The sequence below is a fragment of the Melozone crissalis genome, unplaced genomic scaffold (genome assembly GCF_028551555.1).
Source record: "Melozone crissalis strain CALT ecotype California unplaced genomic scaffold, PUWL_Pcris_2 ptg000079l_1, whole genome shotgun sequence".
Taxonomy (NCBI): Eukaryota; Metazoa; Chordata; class Aves; order Passeriformes; family Passerellidae; genus Melozone; species Melozone crissalis.
The window spans coordinates 4,557,545-4,578,795 of NW_026535856.1; the positions used below are offsets into that span (position 1 = coordinate 4,557,545).

General features: G+C 57.0%; 3 gene segments (V, D, J or C); 2 read left to right on the forward strand and 1 right to left on the reverse strand.

Moving 5' to 3' along the window:
* Positions 1 to 3,009: 3,009 nt before the first annotated feature.
* Positions 3,010 to 3,576, forward strand: LOC128946283 (Ig heavy chain V region 914-like; the record flags this gene model as incomplete). The annotated part of the segment is given in 1 exon segment: positions 3,010 to 3,576. A coding segment is annotated over 1 exon segment (567 nt), but the record flags the coding sequence as incomplete, so codon positions are not given.
* A 5,223-nt stretch (positions 3,577 to 8,799) lies between these two features.
* LOC128946284 (Ig heavy chain V region 914-like) lies at positions 8,800 to 9,144 on the reverse strand (the record flags this gene model as incomplete). The annotated part of the segment is given in 1 exon segment: positions 8,800 to 9,144. A coding segment is annotated over 1 exon segment (345 nt), but the record flags the coding sequence as incomplete, so codon positions are not given.
* Positions 9,145 to 18,299: 9,155 nt separating this feature from the next.
* LOC128946285 (immunoglobulin heavy variable 3-64D-like) lies at positions 18,300 to 21,141 on the forward strand (the record flags this gene model as incomplete). The annotated part of the segment is given in 2 exon segments: positions 18,300 to 18,600; positions 21,104 to 21,141. Coding segments are annotated over 2 exon segments (339 nt in total), but the record flags the coding sequence as incomplete, so codon positions are not given.
* Between the last annotated feature and the right edge of the window lie 110 nt (positions 21,142 to 21,251).

Sequence of the window (21,251 nt, forward strand, 5' to 3'; positions counted from 1 at the left end):
CAACCATTTTTGCCCAACTGGACCCATTCTGCCCCAAAATTTCAGTGGAGGAACTGTGTTATAGCCACGGACCCCATCTGGCCCATTTTCCCTAAATCTCAATCATTTGCACCCAGGTTTGGGGACCTTGGTTGAGCCTTGGAGCCCAGAGCTGAGATTGGGGCCAGGAGCTGAGATTGGGGCAGAACCAGTACAGAGCTGGGAAAGGGGACTGGAATGGGGTCAGGGGCTGGGGTTTGAGGAAGGGTCTGGGAAATGGGGTCGGGGGCCAAAACTATCAGCAGCAGCATCCCAATTTATATAATCGCATTTGGCACAGAAATAGACGGCTGAATCCTCGTCCTTGATGTTGTTCATGGTCAGCTTCACCGAGCTCTGCCCATTGTCCCTGGTGATGCTGAACCGGCCCTTGACCTCGGATGGGTACCAGGTGTATCCAACACTGTCAAGGCGTGCAAATATTTCCAGCCCCTGCCCGGATCTCTGGCGCACCCAGCCCATCCAAACACTGCCGACATTGAACCCGGACCCTTGGCACAGCAACGTCAGCGAGCCCCTGGGGGGCTGGAGTTCCCGCCCCGCACTCCAGCAGGGTCACAGCTGCCCGGAGCCCTGTGGGACAAAGGGGAGATGGGGATAAGGACAAAGCTCAACCCTTGACCCCAATCCTGACTCTGGGCCCCAAATTGGGACCCTTGGAGTTTCTCATCCTCCTCCCAGCTGGGTCCAATCCCTTTTTCCAGCTGGCCACACCTGCTTTGAGGCCCTTGAACAATAAGGTTTGCCATCCGTTTGTCCCGCAGGGCTCCAGGCGGCCGTGACCCTGCTGGAGTGCGGGGGAGACCTCCAGCCCCCCGGGGGGTCCCTGCGCCTCCCCTGTCGAAGGTCCGGGTTCGATTTCAGGAGTTATGGAATGTTCTGGATGTGTCAGAGACCCGGGAATGCGCTGGATTTGGTCGCGGGGATCTACGGTAATGGTGGTTACACCACCTACACACAATCAGTCTAGGGCCGGTTCATGATCTCCAGGGACAATGGGCAGAGCTCGGTGGCGCTGACCATGAACAACCTCAAGGATGAGGACTCCGCCGTTTATTTCTGTGCCAAATATTACACCAGTGCTTGTGGTGGTGGTGCTGCTGCTCATGGTGTTGATGGTGGTTGTTGTCCCAAGCCCTCTCCTCTCTCTTCCAAAATAGCTCAGAATTCTCTGATCCTTCCCCAAAATCCCGGATCTTTTTCTCACATCTCAGATATTTTCCCCCAAACTCCACCATCACTTCCCCAATTCCCAGTTTCCCCCAATTTTGCCCATTTCTCCCCAGTCTGGCCCTTCCCCTCCGTCCCAGTGCGGAATGGGGATCACTCCGGGGCCCTTTGCACACAAAGCTTTTTGTGCAGCCGGCGTTCTGCCGCAGTGCCCAGAGGCTGAGCTGCCCTCTGCCAAACACAGATGTTCACAATGATCAAAACCAGGAACCTTCTGTTTCCTTTCCTGCCCCGGCCAGGCCCCGGCAGCTGCCGGGGAGGAAGTGGGGGGAGGCTGCGGAGCCCCAAAATCGCGGCGTCTTCTCCTCCCTCGCTCCCTTCCTCGCTCCCACCTGGGGCTTCACTTCTCCCTCAGCGGCCTCGGTGTCTGGTGCTGCTCCTTGGGGCTGGGCTGGAATCCTCTCTGCGAGCTCTGGAGAAAAAACCCTTTTTTTTTTCCCAAAAACACATGAAAGTTAGAGGATATGAAATTGTTGAAATTGACCTCTAGCCAAGGGCTCCATGCTGAGAGAAGCAGATGGGTCCAAGGGTGGAGTCACCTGGAACCTTCCATCAGTGAAGGGCTGGGTCAGAATGGGCAAGGAGAGCTCAGGAGCCAAAATGGCCCTGAGTGAGCCCCGAGCTGAGGTGTGGGGCCAGGAGTCGAGATTGTGGGGCAGAGCCAGGGCAGGGTTGGGGCACGGGGACAGGAATGGGTCAAGGCTGGGATTTGGGGAAGGGTCTGGGGCAGGTGAGGGCTAGTGGTGACACAGCGATCGGTGCGGGGCCAATACCATAGGCATCATTATCAGCAGCAGTAGCACCAGCACCCTTGGCACAGAAATAGGATCCGGCATCCTCGTCCTTGAAGTAGTTCATGGTCAGCGTCACCGAGCTCTGCCCGTTGTCCCTGGAGATCCTGAACCGACCTGTCGGAGAATGACTTAATGAAAAGGCCATGAGACATACAATTGAGAGAAAAGTATAAGGGAAAATTAAAGCAGTTCTCAGCCTTCTGATTTCTATAAACAATTAGACTCTCTTTATAAACAATGAAGTTCTCAGACAGTCTTCCCATAACAAGCACAACACCGTCTCTGGGAAAACCTGGCACCCTGAGAACAGATGTAGAAGTTTTGGGAACATGGGTTCTGTTTTTAATAAACAATTGTAGATATTCTAAAACAAGAGGAGTGGTTAGAAGTTTCTCTGTTAGCCTATCATGAATCTGGACTACAGAATATTCATGGAGTTCGTTAGCACTGTTATTTAAGGTGATTGATTGATCAATAAAATTGGAGTTCAATGCATTACTAGGATGATCGTTTCTCCCTTCACTTCAATACCGGCCCTGTGCCGATGGCGCGTAGCCAGTGTAAGCACCGTTGCTGCTGATCCCTGCAAGCCATTCCAGCCCCTGCCCAGGTCTGTGGCGCACCCAGTGCATGCCAAAACCCCCAAAACAGAACCCGAACCCTTGGCAGAGGAGGCGCAGGGACCCCCCAGGGGGCTGGAGGTCCCCCCCGCACTCCAGCAGGGTCATGGCCGCCTGGAGCCCTGCAGGACAAAGGGGAGATGGGGATGAGAAACCTGATTGGTCCAGGGCTTCAAAGTGGGTTTTGCCAGTTGGAAAAGAGTCGGGACCCACTTTGGAGAAGGATGAGAAGGCCCAGGGTTCAGATTTTGGGGCCAATCATCAGAATTTGGGTCAAGGGTTCAGCTTTTGCCCCATCCCCATCTCCCCTTTGTCCCGCAGGGCTGCAGGCGGCCGTGACCCTGCTGGAGTGCGGAGGGGACCTCCAGCCCCCCGGGGGATCCCTGCGCCTCATCTGCCGAGGGTCCGGGTTCAATTTCGGGAGCTACGACATGAACTGGATCCGCCAGAGACCCGGGCAGGGGCTGGAGTGGCTCACGGGGATCAACACTGGTGGCAGCGCCTACTACGCGCCATCGGTGCAGGGCTGGTTCACGATCTCTAGGGACAACGGGCAGAGCTCGGTGACGCTGACCATGAACAACCTCAAGGACGAGGATTCTGGATCCTATTTCTGTGCCAAATGTGCTTATGCTGGTTATGTGGGTCCTGGTGCTAATTTGGATGACACCCATGGTGGATCCAAGCCCCCATCTAAGTGTAGTCTCCTGTCCCCAATCCCCAGACCCTTCCCCTGGGTCTCAGCCCTTCACCGCATTCTTGACCCTTTGTCCCAGATCTCCCCCAGTTCCACTACACAAACCATGGAGGCAAAACCCCAAAACTGGTTCTGCCCCAAATCCAACTATGTTGGCACCAGAAATCGCCCGAATCTGCCCCAAAATGCCATTTAGCGCTCCCAGCCACAGCTGCTGACACGAATCCTCAACCTTTGTCCTCAAATCGGGACCCTGGGCCTCAATCTTCGACCTTCAGAGCAAAGTTTGGGCCACAAAGAGGAGATTTGGGGTCAGGAGTTGTGGTTTGGGGTCAGCGGGTGAGAATTGGGGCCGAGGCAGAGCAAGGTTGGGATCAATGGTCAAGGGCTGGGTGTGGGCTGGGGGTTTGGGGGAAGGGTCTGGGAACTAGGCCGGGGGTGGGGACACGGAGATGGGGATGGGGACAGCAAGGCCATCGTCAATAAGATGAGCAATTTCAGCCCAACCAGCACCAGCACTCTTGGCACAGAAATAGGTGGCGGAATTCTCATCCATGAGGTTGTTCATGGTCAGCGTCACCGAGCTCTGACCCGTTGTCCCTGGAGATCCTGAACCGACCCTCGACGGATGGATTGTAGTAGGTGGTGCCACCAGGGTTGTAGATCCCTGCGACGTATTCCAAACCCTGCCCGGGTCTCTGGCAGATCCAGTACATTCCAGAACTCCCAAAACTGAACCCGGACCCTCGGCAGAGAAGGCGCAGGGACTCCCCGGGGGGCTGGAGGTCCCCCCAACACTGCAGCAGGGTCACGGCCACCCGGAGCCCTGCGGGACAAAGGGGAGATGGGGATGAGGCCAAAGCTCAACCCTTGACCCAAATCCTGACTCTTGGCGCAAATTGGGACCCTTGGAGTTCATCATCCTCCCCCCAGGAGGATTCTACCCCTTTGTCCAGCTGGGCACACCCAGTTAGAGGCCCTTGACCAATCAGACTTTTGATTTCCATCATCTCCCCTTTGTCCCGCAGCGCTCCGGGTGGCCGTGACCCTGCTGGAGTGCAGAGGGGACCTCCAGCCCCCTGGGGGGGCCCTGCGCCTCCTCTGCCGAGGGTCCGGGTTCAGTTTTGGCAGTTTTGGCATGCACTGCATACGCCAGAGACCTGGGCAGGGGCTGGAATTGGTCGCGTGGATCGATAACACAGGTGGTAACACCTACTACGCGCCATCGGTCAAGGCCCAGTTCAGGATCTCCAGGGACAACGGGCAGAGCTCGGTGACGCTGACCGTGAACAACCTCAAGGACGAGGATTCCGGATCCTATTTCTGCGGGTAATCTGCTTATAAAAATTAGGGTACTGGTGCTGGTGTGGATGGTTTTGGTCCGGACCCCGTGGCCGTGTCCCGGACCGGCTCCCAAATCCAAGACCCTTCCCCAAAACCCAAAACCTTTTGCCCATTCCTGACTCTGTCCAAAGCCTGGAGTGGTTCTTCCCCAAATTCTCCACTTCTTGCCAGAAAGTTTACCCATATCTTGACCCTTGGTCTGAAATTGCCCTTTTTAATACAAAGTTTTGGGGCACAAAGAGGACATTTGGGGTCAGGAGATGTGGTTTGGGGTTGGCGGGTGAGAATTGGGGCCGAGGCAGAGCAAGGTTGGGATCAATGGTCAAGGGCTGGGTGTGGGCTGGGTGTTTGGGGGAAGGGTCTGGGGAAACGGGACAGGGGGGACACGGGGATGGGAGAGGGGACACCATGGGCATCGTCATTATGAGCAGCACTTTCAGAGTAATTATTAGTAGCACACTTGGCGCAGAAATAAACGGCGGAATCGTCGTCCTTGAGGTTGTTCATGGTCAGCGTCACTGAGCTCTGCCCGTTGTCCCTGGAGATCCTGAATCGGACCCTTGACCGATGGCACGTAGCTGGTGCTGCCACCATTGTTGGTGATCCCTGTGACGTATTCCAAACCCTGCCTGGGTCTCTGGTGGATCCAGTACGCTCCAAAATTCCCAAAATTGAACCCGGACCCTCGGCACAGCAACGTCACGGACCCCCCGGGGGGCTGGAGGCCCCCCCCGCACTCCAGAAGGGTCACGGCCGCCTGGAGCCCTTCGGGACAAAGGGGAGATGGGGATGAGGCCAAAGCTGAAACCTTGACCCAAATCCTGACTCTGGGCCCCAAACTGGGGCCCTTAGAGTTCACCATCCTCCTCTCTCGTGCCAACCACCACTCTTTCTGGCATGGCATGCCAACTTGGGCACTCTTCACCAATCCAGCTCCTCATCCCCATCTCCCCTTTGTCCCGCAGGGCTCCAGGCGGCCGTGACCCTGCTGGAGTGTAGGGGGGACCTCCAGCCCCCCGGGGGGGCCCTGCGCCTCCTCTGCTAAGGGTCCGGGTTCAGTTTCGGGGATTTTGGGATGGGCTGGATGCGCCAGAGACCCGGGCAGTGTTTGGAGTTTTTGGCGAGTGCCACCAGTGATGGCGCCACTCCCAAATACGCGCCATCAGTCAAGAGACAGTTCAGGATCTCCAGGGACAACGGGCAGAGCTCGGTGATGCTGACCATGAACAACCTCAAGGACGAGGATTCCGCCGTTTGTTTCTGTGTCAAACTTTGCAATGGTTACGCTGGCAATGCTATTGACGCTGGTTTTGGCATCAATCCTGATAGTGACCATGATGGTCAACAAATATTTCCAATCCCAGAGATCCTTCCTGAAAATCCCAGCCGTGTTCCTAAAAGCTTGACCATTTCCCCCAAACTCCACCGTCACTTCCCCAATTCCCAATTTCCCCCAATTATGCCCCTTTATGCCCCAGTCTGGCCCTTCCCTTCCGTTCCAGTGTGGAACGGGGATCGCTCCAGGGCCCCTCGCTCACAAAGCTTTTTGTGCAGCCAGCGCTCTGCTGCAGAGCCCCGAGGCTGAGCTGCCCTCTGCCAAACACAGATGTTCACAATGACCAAAACCAGGAACTTTCTGTTTCCTTTCCTGCCCTGGCCGGGCCCTGGCAGCTGCCGGGGAGGAAGTGGGGGGAGGCTGCGGAGCCCCAAAATCGCGGCGTCTTCTCCTCCCTCCCTCCCTTTGTCCCTCCTGGGGCTTCACTTCTCCCTCAGCGGCCTCGGTGTCTGGTGCTGCTCCTTGGGGCTGGGCTGGAATCCTCTCTGGGAGCTCTGGACATGGTGACGACGCTGGTGGTGGCCCCAAACCCCCATCCCTGGCTCCCCAAATGTCCCAAAATCCCCAAATCCTGCCCCAAATCCCAACCCTTGACCCCATTCTTGACCTTCTCCCCGAATGTCCACCATCTTTGCCCCAACTCTGGACTTTCTCCCAGTTTTTCCCATTTCACCCAAATCTCCCCCAGCTCCCAGGCCCTGATTGGAGGAGGCCTGAACTGGAGCCCAGGCGTGAAGATTTGGGGACAATGGTTGAGTTTTGGGGCAGGAGCAGGGGAGGGTTTGGGGTCAGTGCTGACCATTGGGGCAAATGGGGGAGATTTTGGACAAAGGGTCAAGGGCTGAGGTTTGGGGGATAATTTAAAGGAAGAGTCTCAGTTTGGGGACAGGTGAGGACCCAGAGATGGGGATGGATCCACCACGGCCATCGTCACTCTAAGCAGCAGCACCACCATAACAACTAGTACCACGTTTGGCACAGAAATAAATGGCGGAATCCTCGTCCTTGAGGTTGTTCATGGTCAGCATCACCAAACTCTGCCCGTTTTCCCTGGAGATCGTGACCCGGCCCTTGGCCGACGGCGCGTAGTCGGTGCTGCCCCCACTGCTGCTGATACTTGCGACGAATTCCAGCCCCTGCCTGGGTCTCTGGCTCACCCAGTGCTTGGAAAAACCCCCTGAAATCGAACCCGGACCCTCGGCAGAGGAGGCGCAGGGAACCCCCAGGGGGCTGGAGGTTCCCCCCGCACTCCAGCAGGGTCACGGCCGCCCAGAGCCCTGCAGGACAAAGGGGAGATGGGCACGGGGCCTGGCTGTGCCATTCTCGTTCCCTGCACAGAGTCAGACACCATTGTCTCTCTTCCTCTCTCTCCCTCTCTCCCTCTCTCCCTCTCTCCCTCTCTCTCTCTCTCTCCCTCTGTCTCTGTCTGCCTCTCTCTCTCTCATTATTTTTCCTGGAGCAGCACAGGGAGAAGATGAAGATGAAACGATTCCCATCTCTCATCAATGCTCCTGCTTTTTCTGCACATGTGGAATGTGTCGGGGGGATCGTTCCCCTCCAGGCATTTACCAGTTGGGTTCTGCTGATTGGTTCTTATTTTTTTTCAATTTAATTGCTCACAGGTTTTCTATAGGATATTTTAGAGTCTTTTGTACTGAATTCTTTTAGTATCTCTTTTGTGGAGTGGTAATATAGCACAAATGAGACATAATATATTATTAATGAGATATAATATAGTATTAAGGAGATATAGAATTAATGTAATATAGTATAGATTGAATACAGCAATTGTGCAGCATTCTGAGTCATGGGGTCAGATGCCAATCAATCCTAGATTCCAAAATAAACTGGCCGTAGCCAGATCTGGAGGTGGACGGGACGCACCTGGGAAGGCAAGCAGGAGGAGGAGCTGGAGGATGGGGAGGTCCAAGGGTCCCAATTTGGGGCCAAGAGTCAGGATTTGGGTCAAGGGCTGGGGTTTTCCCTCATCCCCATCTCCCCTTTGTCCCGCAGGGGTCTGGGCGGCCGTGACCCTGCTGGAGTGCGGGGGGGACCTCAGGCGCCCCGGGGGGTCCCTGCACCACCTCTTCCGAGGGTCCGGGTTCGATTTTGGACAATTTGGGATGGGCTGGATGCGCAAGAGACCTGGGCAGGGGCTGCAATACGTCGCGAGTGTCAACAACAATGGAGGTTACACCGAGTACGCCCCATCAGTCCAGGGCGGGTTCAGGATCCCCAGGGACAACGGGCAGAGCTCGGTGACGCTGACCATGAACCACCTCAAGGACGAGGATTCCGGATCCTATTTCTATGCCAAATCTGCTAATGCTGGTTGGCCTGCTGCTGCTACTCATATTGACCATGCCAGTTTTGGCATCACCCCTGTCTGAGCCCCCCGTCCCCAAACCCAACCCTTCTCCCGAACCTCAGCCCTTGACCCTTTGTCCCAGATCTCTCCCATTTGCCCCAATGGTCAGCACTGACCCCAAACCCTCCCCTCCTCCTGCCCCAAAACTCAACCATTGTCCCCAAACCTTCACCCCTGGCCTCCAGTTCAGGCCTCCTCCAATCAGGGCCTGGGACTTGGTAGAGATTTGAGTGAAATGGGCAAGATTGGAGGAAAGCACAGAGTTGGGGCAACAATGGAAGAGCTTGGGGGGAAATGGTCGAGGTTTTAGAAGGGCTGAAACTTGGGGGAAGTATCGCTGGACTGGAGAAATAGCACGACCATCATGGTCACTACCGGAAGTCAAGGAAAACAGCAGTAGCATTACCATCAGCATAACCATTGTCACGTTTGGCACAGAAATAGGATCCGGAATCCTCGTCCTTGAGGTTGCCCATGGTCAGCGTCACCGAGCTCTGCCCGTTGTCCCTGGAGATCGTGAACCGGCCCTTGACCGATGGCCCGTAGTCGGTGCTGCCACCACTGCTGCTGATACTGGCAGTGTATTCCAGCGTCTGCCCAGATCTCTGGCGAAACCAGTACATCCCAAATTGTCCGAAATCAAACCCGGACCCTCGGCAGAGGAGGCGCAGGGATCCCCCGGGGGGCTGGAGGTCCCCCCCGCACTCCAGCAGGGTCACGGCTGCCCGGAGCCCTGCGGGACAAAGGGGAGATGGGGATGGGACACCTGATTGGTCAAGGGCCTCAATGCAGGTGTGGCCAGCTGGAAAAAGGGGCGGGATGCTCCTGGGAGGAGGATGATGAACTCCAAGGGTCCCAGTTTGGGGCCCAGAGTCAGGTTTTGGGTCAAGGGTTGGGGTTTGGCCTCATCCCCATCTCCCCTTTGTCCTGCAGGGCTCCGGGCGCCCGTGACCCTGCTGGAGTGCGGGGGGGACCTCCAGCCCCCCGGGGGGTCCCTGCGCCTCCTCTGCCGAGGGGCCGGGTTTGATTTTGGGGATTTTGGAATCATCTGGATCCGACAGAAATCTGGGAAGACGCTGGAATGCATTGCAAGTATCAGCAGTGGTGCTTACAGCGACTATGCGCCGTCGGTGCAGGGCCGGTTCACGATCTCCAGGGACAACGGGGCAGAGCTCGGTGACGCTGACCGTGAACAGCCTCAAGGACGGGGGTTCCGGATAATATTTCTGTGCCAAACGTGGTACTGCTAGTAGTTACAGTTATGATAGTATTGCTCTTAGTGACAGTTCCGGCAATGGTCCCCCCCACCATGATAGTCACCAGGTGTCCCCGATCCCCGCAGATCCTTTCCCAATATCCCAGACCTTCTCCTCAGATGTTCACCATATACCCCCAAACTCTGGCATTACTGCCCCGATTTCCGACTTTCTCCCAATTTTGCCCATTTCACCCAAATCTCCCCCAGCTCCCGAGCCCTGATTGGAGGAGGCCTGAACTGGAGCCCAGGGGTGAAGGTTTGGGGCCAATGGTTGAGTTTTGGGGAAGGAGCAGGGCAGGGTTTGGGGTCAGTGCTGACCATTGGTGCAAATGGGGACAAAGGGTCAAGGGCTGGGTCAATGGGTGAGGTTTGGGATGAAAATCAGAACTCTGGGGACTCAGCGATGGGAGTGGGATGAAAGGAAGGAGCTTGAGACCATCAGGGGCACCGTCACCATTAGCAGCAGCCCCATAATCATCAGCAGCCCTGGCACAGAAATAGGATCCGGAATCCTCGACGTTGAGGTTGTTCATGGTCAGCGTTACCGAGCTCTGCCCGTTGTCCCTGGAGATTGTGAACCGGCCCTTGACCGATGGCGCGTACTCGGTGTAACCTCCAGTGTCACTGATCCTTGCGACATACTCCACCCCTTGTCCGGGCCTCTGCCGATACCAGTCCAACCCAAAACTGCTGAAACTGAACCCGGACCATCGGCAGAGGAGGCGCAGGGACCCCCCGGGGGGCTGGAGGTCCCCTCCGCACTCCAGCATGGTCACAGCCACCGGGAGCCCTGCGGGACAAAGGGGAGATGGGGATGGGAAACCTGATTGGAGTAGAAGCTTTAAAATGAGCGTGGCCAGCTGGAAAAAGGGGTGGGACCCACCTAGGAGGAGGATTATGAACTCCAAGGGTCCCAGTTTGGGGCCAAAAGTCTGGATTGGGGTCAAGGGTTGAGCTTTGGCCCCATCCCCATCTCCCCTCTTTCCAGCAGGGCTCCGCGCGGCCGTGACCCTTCTGGAGTGTGGGGGGGAACTCCAGCCCCCCGGGGGGTCCCTGCGCCTTCTCTGCCGAGGGTACAGGTTCAGTTTCGGCAGCAATGCCATGTATTGGGTCCGACAGAGACCTGGGCAGGGGCTGGAGTGGCTCACAGGGATCTGGGGCAATGGTGGAGACACCGGCTATGCGGCGTCAGTCAAGGGCCGGTTCACTATCTACAGGAACAACGGGCAGAGCTCGGTGATGCTGACAATGAAGAACCTCAAGGATGAAAATTCCACCACCTATTTCTGTGCCTAGCGTGCTGGTGCTATTTGGGCTGAAAGTGCTGGTCTTGGTGACGATGGCCTTGCTGTCCTCATCTCCATCCCTGTGTCCCCCCCTGTCCCCGTTGCCCAGACCCTTTCCCCAAACCCCCAGCCCACACCCAGCCCTTGACCATGGATCCCAACCTTGCTCTGCCTCCGCCCTAATTCTCACCCGCTGACCCCAAACCACAACTCCTGACCCCTAATCTCCTCCTTGTGCCCCAAAACTTTGCTCTGAAGGTCGGGGTTTGAGGCCCAGGGTCCCGGTTTGGAGACAAAGGTTGAGGATTCGGACAGTGGCTGCTGCTGCAGGGAGCACGAGTGGGGATATGGTTCAGATTCGGGCGATTTCTGGTGCCAACTTAGTTGGATTTGGGGCAGAACCAGTTCGCGGGTTTCAGCTCCGTGGTTGGTGGTGTTGGAAATGGGGGAGATCTGGGAAAAAGGGTCAAGAATGGGGTCAAGGGCTGAGATTTGGAGGAAGGGTCCGAGATTTGGGAACAGGACGGTCTCAGAAATGGCGATGCCACCACCGGCACGGTCAGTATAAGCAGCAGCAGCAGCAACGCTACCAGTGTTGTAAGATTTGGCACAGAAATAGGATCCAGAATCCTCGTCCTTGAGTTTGTTCATGGTCAGTGTCACCGAGCACTGCCCGTTGTCCCTGGAGATCGTGAACCGGCCCCTGACCGAATCTGCATAGTAGGTGCTGCCACTGCTGCTGATACTTGCGACTACTTCCAGCCCCTGCCCGTGTCTCTGGCGCAACCACTGCATGCCAAAACTGCCGAAACTGAACCTGGCCCCTCGGCACAGGAGGCGCAGGGAACCCCCGGCTGGCTGGAGGTCCCCCCCACACTCCAGCAGGGTCACGGCCGCCCGGAGCCCTGCGGGACAAAGGGGAGATGGGCACGGGGCAATGCAAAAGTCGGGTGGAGCTGTCAAATTAATTAATGGGTGGATCTGGGTTAATTTCTGGGGTGAAGGCACTTTACAATACTGGAATCCTCTGCTGGAGAATTGGGGTCAGACAAAGCGAATTTGGGGGAAAACTGGTGAAGGTTTGGGGATGGGGGAGCGGCCGTGACCCTGCTAGAGCGCGGGGGGGACCTCCAGCCCTCCGGGGGGTCCCAGTGCCTCCTCTGCCGAGGGTCCGTGTTCGATTTTTGCAGTTTTGGGATGGGCTGGCATCGCCAGAGACACGGGCAGGGGCTGGAGCCAGTCGCCAGTATCACCAAAATTGGCAGCACCTGGTACGCGCCGTCGGTCAAGGGCCGGTTCAGGATCTCCAGGGACAACGGGCAGAGCTCGGTGACGCTGACCATGAACAACCTCAAAGACGAGGATTCCGGATCCTATTTCTGTGCCAAATCTGTTTATGGCGGTGGTGCTGATGCTGCTGCTGATATTGACCCTGCCGGTGGTGGCACCACCATTTCTGACCCCTTCCTGTCCCCACTCCTCAGACCCTTCCCCAAATCTCAGCCCTTGACCCCATTCCTGACCCTTTCCCCTAGATCTCCCCCATTTCCAGCAACGCCAACCACGAAGCCACAAAGCCCTTACTTGTTCTACCCCAAACCAAAGTAAGTTGGCACCAAAATTCGCCCCAAATCTCCACGTTGTCCTCAAATCGCCCCCAGCTCCTCGGGCCCTGATTGGCTGAGCTGGCACAGGCAAAAATGGGAACTCTTGGAGAGCAAGGTCAGACCTGGAGCTCAGGGGTGAAGGTTTGGGGCCAATGGTTGAGTTTTGGGGCAGGAGCAGGGTAGGGTTTGGGGTCAGTGCTGACCATTGGTGCAAATGGGGACAAAGGGTCAAGGGTTGGGTCAATGGGTGAGGTTTGGGATGAAAAGCAGAACTCTGGGGACTCAATGATGGGAGTGGGATGAAAGGCAGGAGCTTGAGACCATCAGGGGCATCGTCACCATTAGCAGCAGCACCATAACCATCAGCAGCCCTGGCACAGAAATAGGAGCCAGAATCCTCGACCTTGAGGTTGTTCATGGTCAGCGTCACCGAGCTCTGCCCGTTGTCCTTGGAGATCGTGAACCGGCCCTGCACCAATTGCGCGTAGTAAGTGGCTCCACCAATGTTGATGTACACCATGAATTCCAGCCCCTGCCCGGGTCTCTGTCGAACCCAATCCATTTCAAAACTGCCGAAATCTAACCCGGACCCTCGGCAGAAGAGGCGCAGGGACCCCCCGGGGGGCTTGAGGTGCTCCCCGCACTCCAGCAGGGTCACGGCCACTCGGAGCCCTGCGGGACAAAGGGGAGAAGTGTGCAGAGCTTTGTGGACAGCTGGTTGGCTGTTAAAGGCTACGTCGACATAATGCCGCTGGTTAAGCTTGAAGGGGACAAGTACAGGAGCCAGCAGTCAGTGTCCAATGAAAGGCAAGGACATTGTGCCCTTGGTGGAGCAGCAGAAGAGGAGAAAAAATTTTTGGCAGAAATACAAAGAGAAGATTCAATAAAATATCCACAAGGATGCAGAAGGAGGCGCAGTTGACTGATAAGTAACCGACCAATGGTGAGCTCGCCTTTGCAATATGCATGAGCCTCATTAACACCGATATAAAGATGCGTGCCTACCAATAAAAATTTGAGACTTTCTGATCACTCACATCGCGTGCCGCATTTCTCCCGCCCATACCAACAGATATGGGGATGGCCAAAGCTCAACCCTTGACCCCAAAATCCCAGCTATTGGCCCCAGGTTTTGACAATTTGTCCTTCTCCTCCTGCTCCTGGTCACCCTGCTAGGTGGGTCTCATCCCTTTTACCAGCTGGCCACACCCACTGCAGGCCCACAGCCAATCAGGTTTCTCATCCCCATCTCCCCTTTGTCCCGCAGGGCTCCGGGCGGCCGTGACCCTGCTGGAGTGCGGGGGGGCCCTCCAGCCCCCCGGGGGGGCCCTGCGCCTCCTCTGCCGAGGGTCCGGGTTCCATTTCGGGGATTGTGGGATGGGCTGGATGCGCTAGAGACCCAGGCAGGGGCTGGAGTTTGTGGCGAGTGTCACCAGTGATGGCATCACTCCCAGATACGTGCCATCAATCAAGGGCCAGTTCAGGATCTCCAGGGACAACGGGCAGAGCTCGGTGACGCTGACCATGAACAACCTCAAGGACGAGGATTCAGCCGTTTATTTCTGTGTCAAACTTTGCAATGGTTACGCTGGCAATGCTATTGACGCTGGTTTCGGCATCAATCCTGGCAGTGACCGTGATGGTCAACAAATGTTTCCAATCCCAGAGATCCTTCCTCCAAATCACAGCCCTTCTCTTCAAAACTTCACCATTTTTCCCCAAACTCTGCCCCTGCAGACCCAACTCTCCGTTATCCCCCAATTTTCCCCATTTCTCCCCAGTCTGGCCCTTCCCCTCCATCCCAGTGCGGAACGGGGATCGCTCCAGGGCCCTTTGCACACAAAGCTTTTTGTGCAGCCGGCGCTCTGCCGCAGCACCCAGAGGCTGAACTGCCCTCTGCCAAACACAGATGTTCACAATGACCAAAACCAGGAACTTTCTGTTTCCTTTCCTGCCCCGGCCGGGCCCCGGCAGCTGCCGGGGAGGAAGTGGGGGGAGGCTGCAGAGCCCCAAAATCGCGGCGTCTTCTCCTCCCTCCCTCCCTCGCTCCCACCTGGGGCTTCCTTGCTCCCTCAGTGGCCTCGGTGTCTGGGGCTGGTCCTTGGGGCTGGGCTGGAATCCTCTCTGGGAGCTATGAACATGGTGATGATGCTGGTGGTGGCCCCAAACCCCCATCCCTGGCTCCCCAAATGTCCCAAAATCCCCAAATCCTGCCCCAAATCCCAACCCTTGACCCCATTCTTGACCTTCTCCCCCAGTGTCCACCATCTTTGCCCCAACTCTGGACTTTCACCCAGTTTTTCCCATTTCACCCAAATCTCCCCCAGCTCCCCGGGCCCTGATTGGAGGAGGCCTGACCTGGAGGCCAGGGGTGAAGATTTGGGGCCAGTGGTTGAGTGTTGGGGAAGGAGCAGGGGAGGATTTGGGGTCAGTGCTGACCATTGGGGAAAATGGGGGAGATTTGGGACAAAGGGTCAAGGGCTGATATTTGGGGGACAATTTTAGGGAAGGGTCTGGGTTTGGGGACAGGTGAAGACACTGAGATGGGGATGGATCCACCACGGCCATCGTCACTATAAGCAGCAGCACCACCATCATAAACACTAGTAGCACATTTGGCACAGAAATAGGATCCAGAATCCTCGTCCTTGAGGTTGTTCATGGTCGGCGTCACCGAGCTCTGCCTGTTGTCCCTGGAGATCCTGAACCGGCCCTTCACCGAATCTGCGTACCAGGTGCTGCCATCATTGCTGTTGATGCTGGCAATATATTCCAGTGTCTGCCCGGGTCTCTGGCGGATCCAGAACATTCCATAACTCCTGAAACTCAACCCGGACCCTCGGCACAGCAACGTCAGGGAACCCCCGGGGGGGTTGGAGGTCCCCCCCGCACTCCAGCAGGGTCACGGCCACCCGGAGCCCTGAGAGACAAAGGGGAGATGGGGATGGGAAACCTGATTAGTCGAGGGCCTCCTAGTGGGCAAGGCCAGATAGAAAAAGGGACGGGACCCACCTGGGAGGAGGATGATGAACTCCAAGGGTCCTAATTTTGGACAAGAGTCAGGATTTGAGTCAAGGGTTGAGCTTTGGCCTCATCCCCATCTCCCCTTTGTCCCGCAGGGCTCCGGGCGGCCGTGACCCTGCTGGAGTGCGGGGGGGATCTCCAGCCCCCCGGGGGGTCCATGCGCCTCCTCTGCCGTGGGTCTGGGTTCGATTTTGGACAATTTGGGATGGGCTTGATGTGCCAGAGACCCGGGCAGGGGCTGGAACACATCCGAGGGATCCAAAGAGATGGCAGCACCTAGTGCACGCCATCGTTCAGGGGCTGGGTCACGATCTCCAGGGACAACGAGCAGAGCTCGGTGACGCTGACCATGAACAATCTCAAGGACGAGCATTCCGGATCGTATTTCTGTGCCAGATGCAGTGATGGTGGTTGGAATGGAGCTGCTGTTGCTTATGGTGGCAATCCTCAGCATCGCCCCAAGGCCGCAGCCCGAGTTCCCAAAATTTCCCAAATTACTTGTCCCAAATCCCAACCCTTGACCCCATTCTTGACCTTACTCCCCAGTTTCCACTATTGCTGTCCGAATTCCTGATGTTTCCCCAGTTTTGCCCATTTCACTCAAATGTCCCCCAGCTCCCAGGCCCTGATTGGAGGAGGCCTGACCTGGGGGCCAGGGGTGAAGGACTGGGGCCAGTGGTTGAGTACTGGGGCAGGAGCAGGGGAGGGTTTGGGGTCAGTGCTGACCATTGGGGCAAATGGGAGAGATCTGGGACAAAGGGTCAAGGGCTGAGGTTTGCAGGGGAGGGTCTTTGTTTGGGGACACGGTGGCACAGACAGGGGTGATGCCAAAACTGGCATGGTCAATATAAGCATCAGCATCAGCACCACCACGAGAAACACTCTCTTTGGCACAGAAGTAGGATCCGGAATCCTTGACCTTGAGGTTGTTCATGGTCAGCGTCACCGAGCTCTCCCCGTTGTCCCTGGAGATCATGAACCGGCCCTTGACCGATGGCACGTAGTAGGTTTAGGAACCACCCCAGCTGATCCCTGCAACCCATTCCAGCCCCTGCCCAGGCCTCTGGTGAACCCAAATAAAACTGGTTTGTCTGAAATCGAACCCAGTCTCTCGGCAGAGGAGACACAGGGACATCCCGGGGGCCAGGAGGTCCCCCCCGCACTCCAGCAGGGTCACGGCTGCCTGGAGCCCTGCGGGACAAAGGGGAGATGGGGATGAGAAACCTGATTGGTCGAGGGCCTCAAAGTGGGCAAGGCCAGCAAGAAAAAGGGGCAGGACCCAGCTGGGAGGAGGATGATGAACTCGAAGGGCCCCAATTTGGGGCCAAGAGTCAGGATTTGGGTCAAGGTTTGAGCTTTGGCCTCATCCCCATCTCCCCTTTGTCCTGCAGGGCTCCGGGCGGCCGTGACCCTTCTGGAGTGCGGGGGGGACCTCCAGCCCTCTGGGGGGTCCCTGCGCCTCCTCTGCTGAGGGGCCGGGTTCAGTTTTGGGAGTTATGGAATTTTCTGGATCCGCCAGAGACCTGGGCAGGGGCTGGAGCCAGTCGCCTGTATCAGCAAAGGTGGCAGCTCCTACTACTCGCCATCGGTCAAGGGTCGGTTCATGATCTCCAGGGACAACGGGCAGAGCTCGGTGACACTGACCATGAACAACCTCAAGGACGAGGATTCCGCCATCGATTTCTGTGCCAAGGGTGCTGATGCTGGCACTGGTCTTGGTGCTTTTATTGGTGTTTGGGTTGGTGTTTGGGGTTTCAACCCCGTGCCTGTCCCCTGCTGTCCCCAGACCCTTTCCCAAACCCCCCTGTCCCACCCCTTACCCTTTGTCCCAACCTTAACCCCTTTGCGCCAACGCTGCCCTTTGGCCCCAAAACCTCCCTTGGGTCTGGCCCCAAATCTCATCCTCGACATCCCAAAAGTGCCCAAAGGGCCGTGATTTGGGGTGAAATTTGGAAAATTCTGGCACCAACTCAGTTTGGTTTGGGGCAGAACCAGTCAGGGTTTGGGGTCTTTGGTCACCGTGGGTGGAAATGGGGGAGGCATTGGACAAACAGTCAAGGGCGGAGATTTGGGAGAAGCCCTGGGGGTTGAGGACAGGAGGGGACACTGAGATGGGGGTGGATCCACCTCAGGTGTCTTCATAATTAGCACCAGGACTGCAATCATCACCAGCAGATTTGGCACAGAAATAGGATCCGGAATCCTCGTCCTTGAGGTTGTTCATGGTCAGTGTCACTGAGCTCTGCTCGTTGTCCCTGGAGATCGTGACCTGGCCCTTGAACGGCGGCACGTAGTCGGTGCTGCCACTGCTGTGGATCGTTGCAAGCCACTCCAACCCCTGCCCGGGTCTCTGGTGCACCCAGAGCATGGCAACACTGCCGAAACTGAACCCGGACCCTCGGCAGAGGAGGCGCAGGGACCCCCCGGTGGGCTGGAGGTACCCCCCCAACTCCAGCAGGGTAACAGTCGCTCCCCCATACACAAACCTTCACTGGTTTTGCCCCAAATTCCCTTTGTCTGGCACCAAACCTCCAACAGAGGTATCCTGAATGGTAAAGAGTCATAAACCCTGCAATTAGTCCCAATCCACACAAAGATTAATTGGACACCTCTGCCTGACTTTTGCATCGCCGCATCCCCATCTCCCCTTTGTCCTGCAGGTCTCCGGGCGGCCGTGACCCTGCTGGAGTGCAGGGGGGGACCTCCAGCCCCCCGGGGGGTCCCTGACGTTGCTGTGCCGAGGGTCGGGGTTCAATGTTGGGGATTATGGAATGCACTGGATCCGCCAGAGACCCGGGCAGGGTTTGCAATATGTCGCAGGGATCTACAACACTAGTGGCACCACCTACTACGCGCCATCGGTGAAGGGCCGGTTCACGATCTCCAGGGACAACGGGCCGAGCTCGGTGACGCTGACCATGAACAACCTCAAGGACGAGGATTCCGGATCCTATTTCTGTGCCAAATCTGATGCTGGTTATGCGGATAATCCTGGTCGTAGTGAAGTTGCAATCCCCATCCCCGTGTCCCCCCCCTGTCCTCGTTCCACAGACCCTTCCCCCAAACCCCCAGCCCACACCCAGCCTTTGACCATTGATCCCAACCTTGCTCTGCCTCGGCCCCAATTCTCACCCGCTGGCCCCAAACTACAACTCCTGACCCCAAATCTCCACTTTGTGCCCCAGAAGTTTGTATTAAAAAGGGCAATTTCAGACGAAGGGTCAAGATATGGTAAAACTTTGTGGCAAGAAGTTGAGAATTTGGGGAAGTACCACTCCAGAGTTTGGACAGAGTCAGGAATGGGCAAAAGGGTTTGGGTTTTGGGGAAGGGTCTTGGATTTGGGAGCCGGTCGGGACATGGCCACAGGGTCCGGACCAAAACCATCAACACCAGCACCAGTACCCCAATTGTTATAAGCAGATTTCCCGCAGAAATAGGATCCGGAATCCTCGTCCTTGAGGTTGTTCATGGTCAGCGTCACCGAGCTCTGCCCATTGTCCCTGGAGATCATGACCCGGCCCTTGACCGATGGCTCGTAGCTGGTACTAGAACCGTCTTTCTTGATCGCTCCAATGAATTGCAGCCCCTGCCTGGGTCTCTGGCGTACCCAGTACAGGGTGGAACCCCCGAAATCAAACCCGGCCCCTCGGCAGAGGAGGCGCAGGGAACCCCCGGGGGGCTGGAGGTCCCCCCCGCACTCCAGCAGGGTCAAGGCCGCCCGGAGCCCTGCGGGACAAAGGGGAGATGATGGAAATCAAAACTCTGATTGGTCAAGGGCCTCCAAGTGGATGTGGCCAGCTGGACAAAGGGGTAGAATCCTCCTGGGGGGAGGATGATGAACTCCAAGGGTCCCAATTTTGGGCCAGGAGTCAGGATGTGGGTCAAGGGTTGAGCTTTGGCCTCATCCCCATCTCCCCTTTGTCCCGCAGCTCTCCGGTCGGCCGTGACCCTGCTGGAGTGCAGGGAGGACATCCAGCCCCCTGGGGGGTTCCCTGCGCCTCCTCTGCCGAGGGTCCGGGTTCAGTTTTGGGAGTTCTGGAATGTTCTGGATCTGCCAGAGACCTGGGCAGGCTTTGGAATATGTCGCAGGGATCTACAACCCTGGTGGCACCACCTACTACAATCCATCTGTCAAGGGCCGGTTCACGATCTCCAGGGACAACGGGTCAGAGCTCGGTGACGCTGACCATGAAGAACCTCAAGGGCTGTGTCACCACTTGCCCTCACCTGTCCCAGACCCTTCCCCAACCCCCAGCCCCTGACCCCATTCCTGTCCCCGTGCCCCAACCCTGCCCTGACTCTGCCCCACATTCTCAGGTCCTGGCCCCACACCTCAGCTTAGGTCCCACTCGGGGCCATTTTGGCTCCTGAGCTCTCCTTGGCCATTCTGACCCTGCTCTTGACCGATGGAAGGTTCCAGGTGACTCCACCCTTGGACCCCTCTTCTTCTCTCAGCATGGAGCCCTCGACTCGAGATCAATTTGAAAAATTTGATTTACCCAAAATTTCATGTGTGTTTTTGGTAAAAAAAAGGGGGTTTTCTCCAGAGAGAGGATTCCAGCCCAGCCCCAAGGAGCAGCCCCAGACACTGAGGCCGCTGAGGGAGAAGTGAAGCCCCAGGTGGGAGCGAGGGAGGGAAGGAGGGAGGAGAAGACGCTACGATTTTGGGGTTCCGCAGCCTCCCCCCACTTCCTCCCCGGCAGCTGCCGGGGCCCGGCCGGGGCAGGAAAGGAAACAGAAAGTTCCTGGCTTTGGTCATTGTAAACATCTGTGTTTGGCAGAGGGCAGCTCAGCCTCTGGGCTCTGCGGCAGAGCGCCGGCTGCACAAAAAGCTTTGTGTGCAAAGGGCCCTGGAGTGATCCCTGTTCTGCACTGGGACGGAGGGGAACTGGCGGAGATTGGGGAGAAATGGGCAAAATTGGGGGGAAACTGGGAATTGGGGATGTGATGGTGGCATTTGGGGGAAATGGTCAAGATTTGAGAAACAGGTGTGGGGATTTTGGGGAAGGATCAGAGAATTCTGAGATATTTGGGAACACAGAACAAAAGGCTTGGGGCCACAACCACCATCTACATCATAAGCAGCACCACCACCACCACCACATCTACTGCTGTAACATTTGGCACAGAAATAGGATCCAGAATCCTCGTCCTTGAGGTTGTTCATGGTCAGTGTCACCGAGCTCTGCCCGTTGTCCCTGGAGATCGTGAACCAGCCCTTGAGGGATGGATTGTAGTAGGTGCTGCCACTGCTGGTGATCCCTGCGAGCCACTCCAGCCCCTGCTCGGGTCTCTGGCGGATCCAGCCCATCACAAAACTGCTGAAATCAAACCCGGACTCCCGGCAGAGGAGGCGCAGGGACCCCCTGGGGGGCTGGAGTTCCCCCCTGCACTCCAGCAGGGTCACGGCCACCCGGAGCTTGGCGGGACCAAGGGGAGATGGGGATGAGAAACCTGATTGGTCCAGGGCCTAAAAGTGGGTTTGGCCTGTTGGTAAAGAGTCGGGCCCCACTTTGGAGAAGGATGAGAAGGTCTAGGGGTCAGAATTTGGGGCCAAGATTCAGGATTTGGATCAAGGGTTGAGCTTTGGCCTCATCCCCATCTCCCCTTTGTGCCGCAAGGCTCCGGGCGGCCATGAACCTGCTGG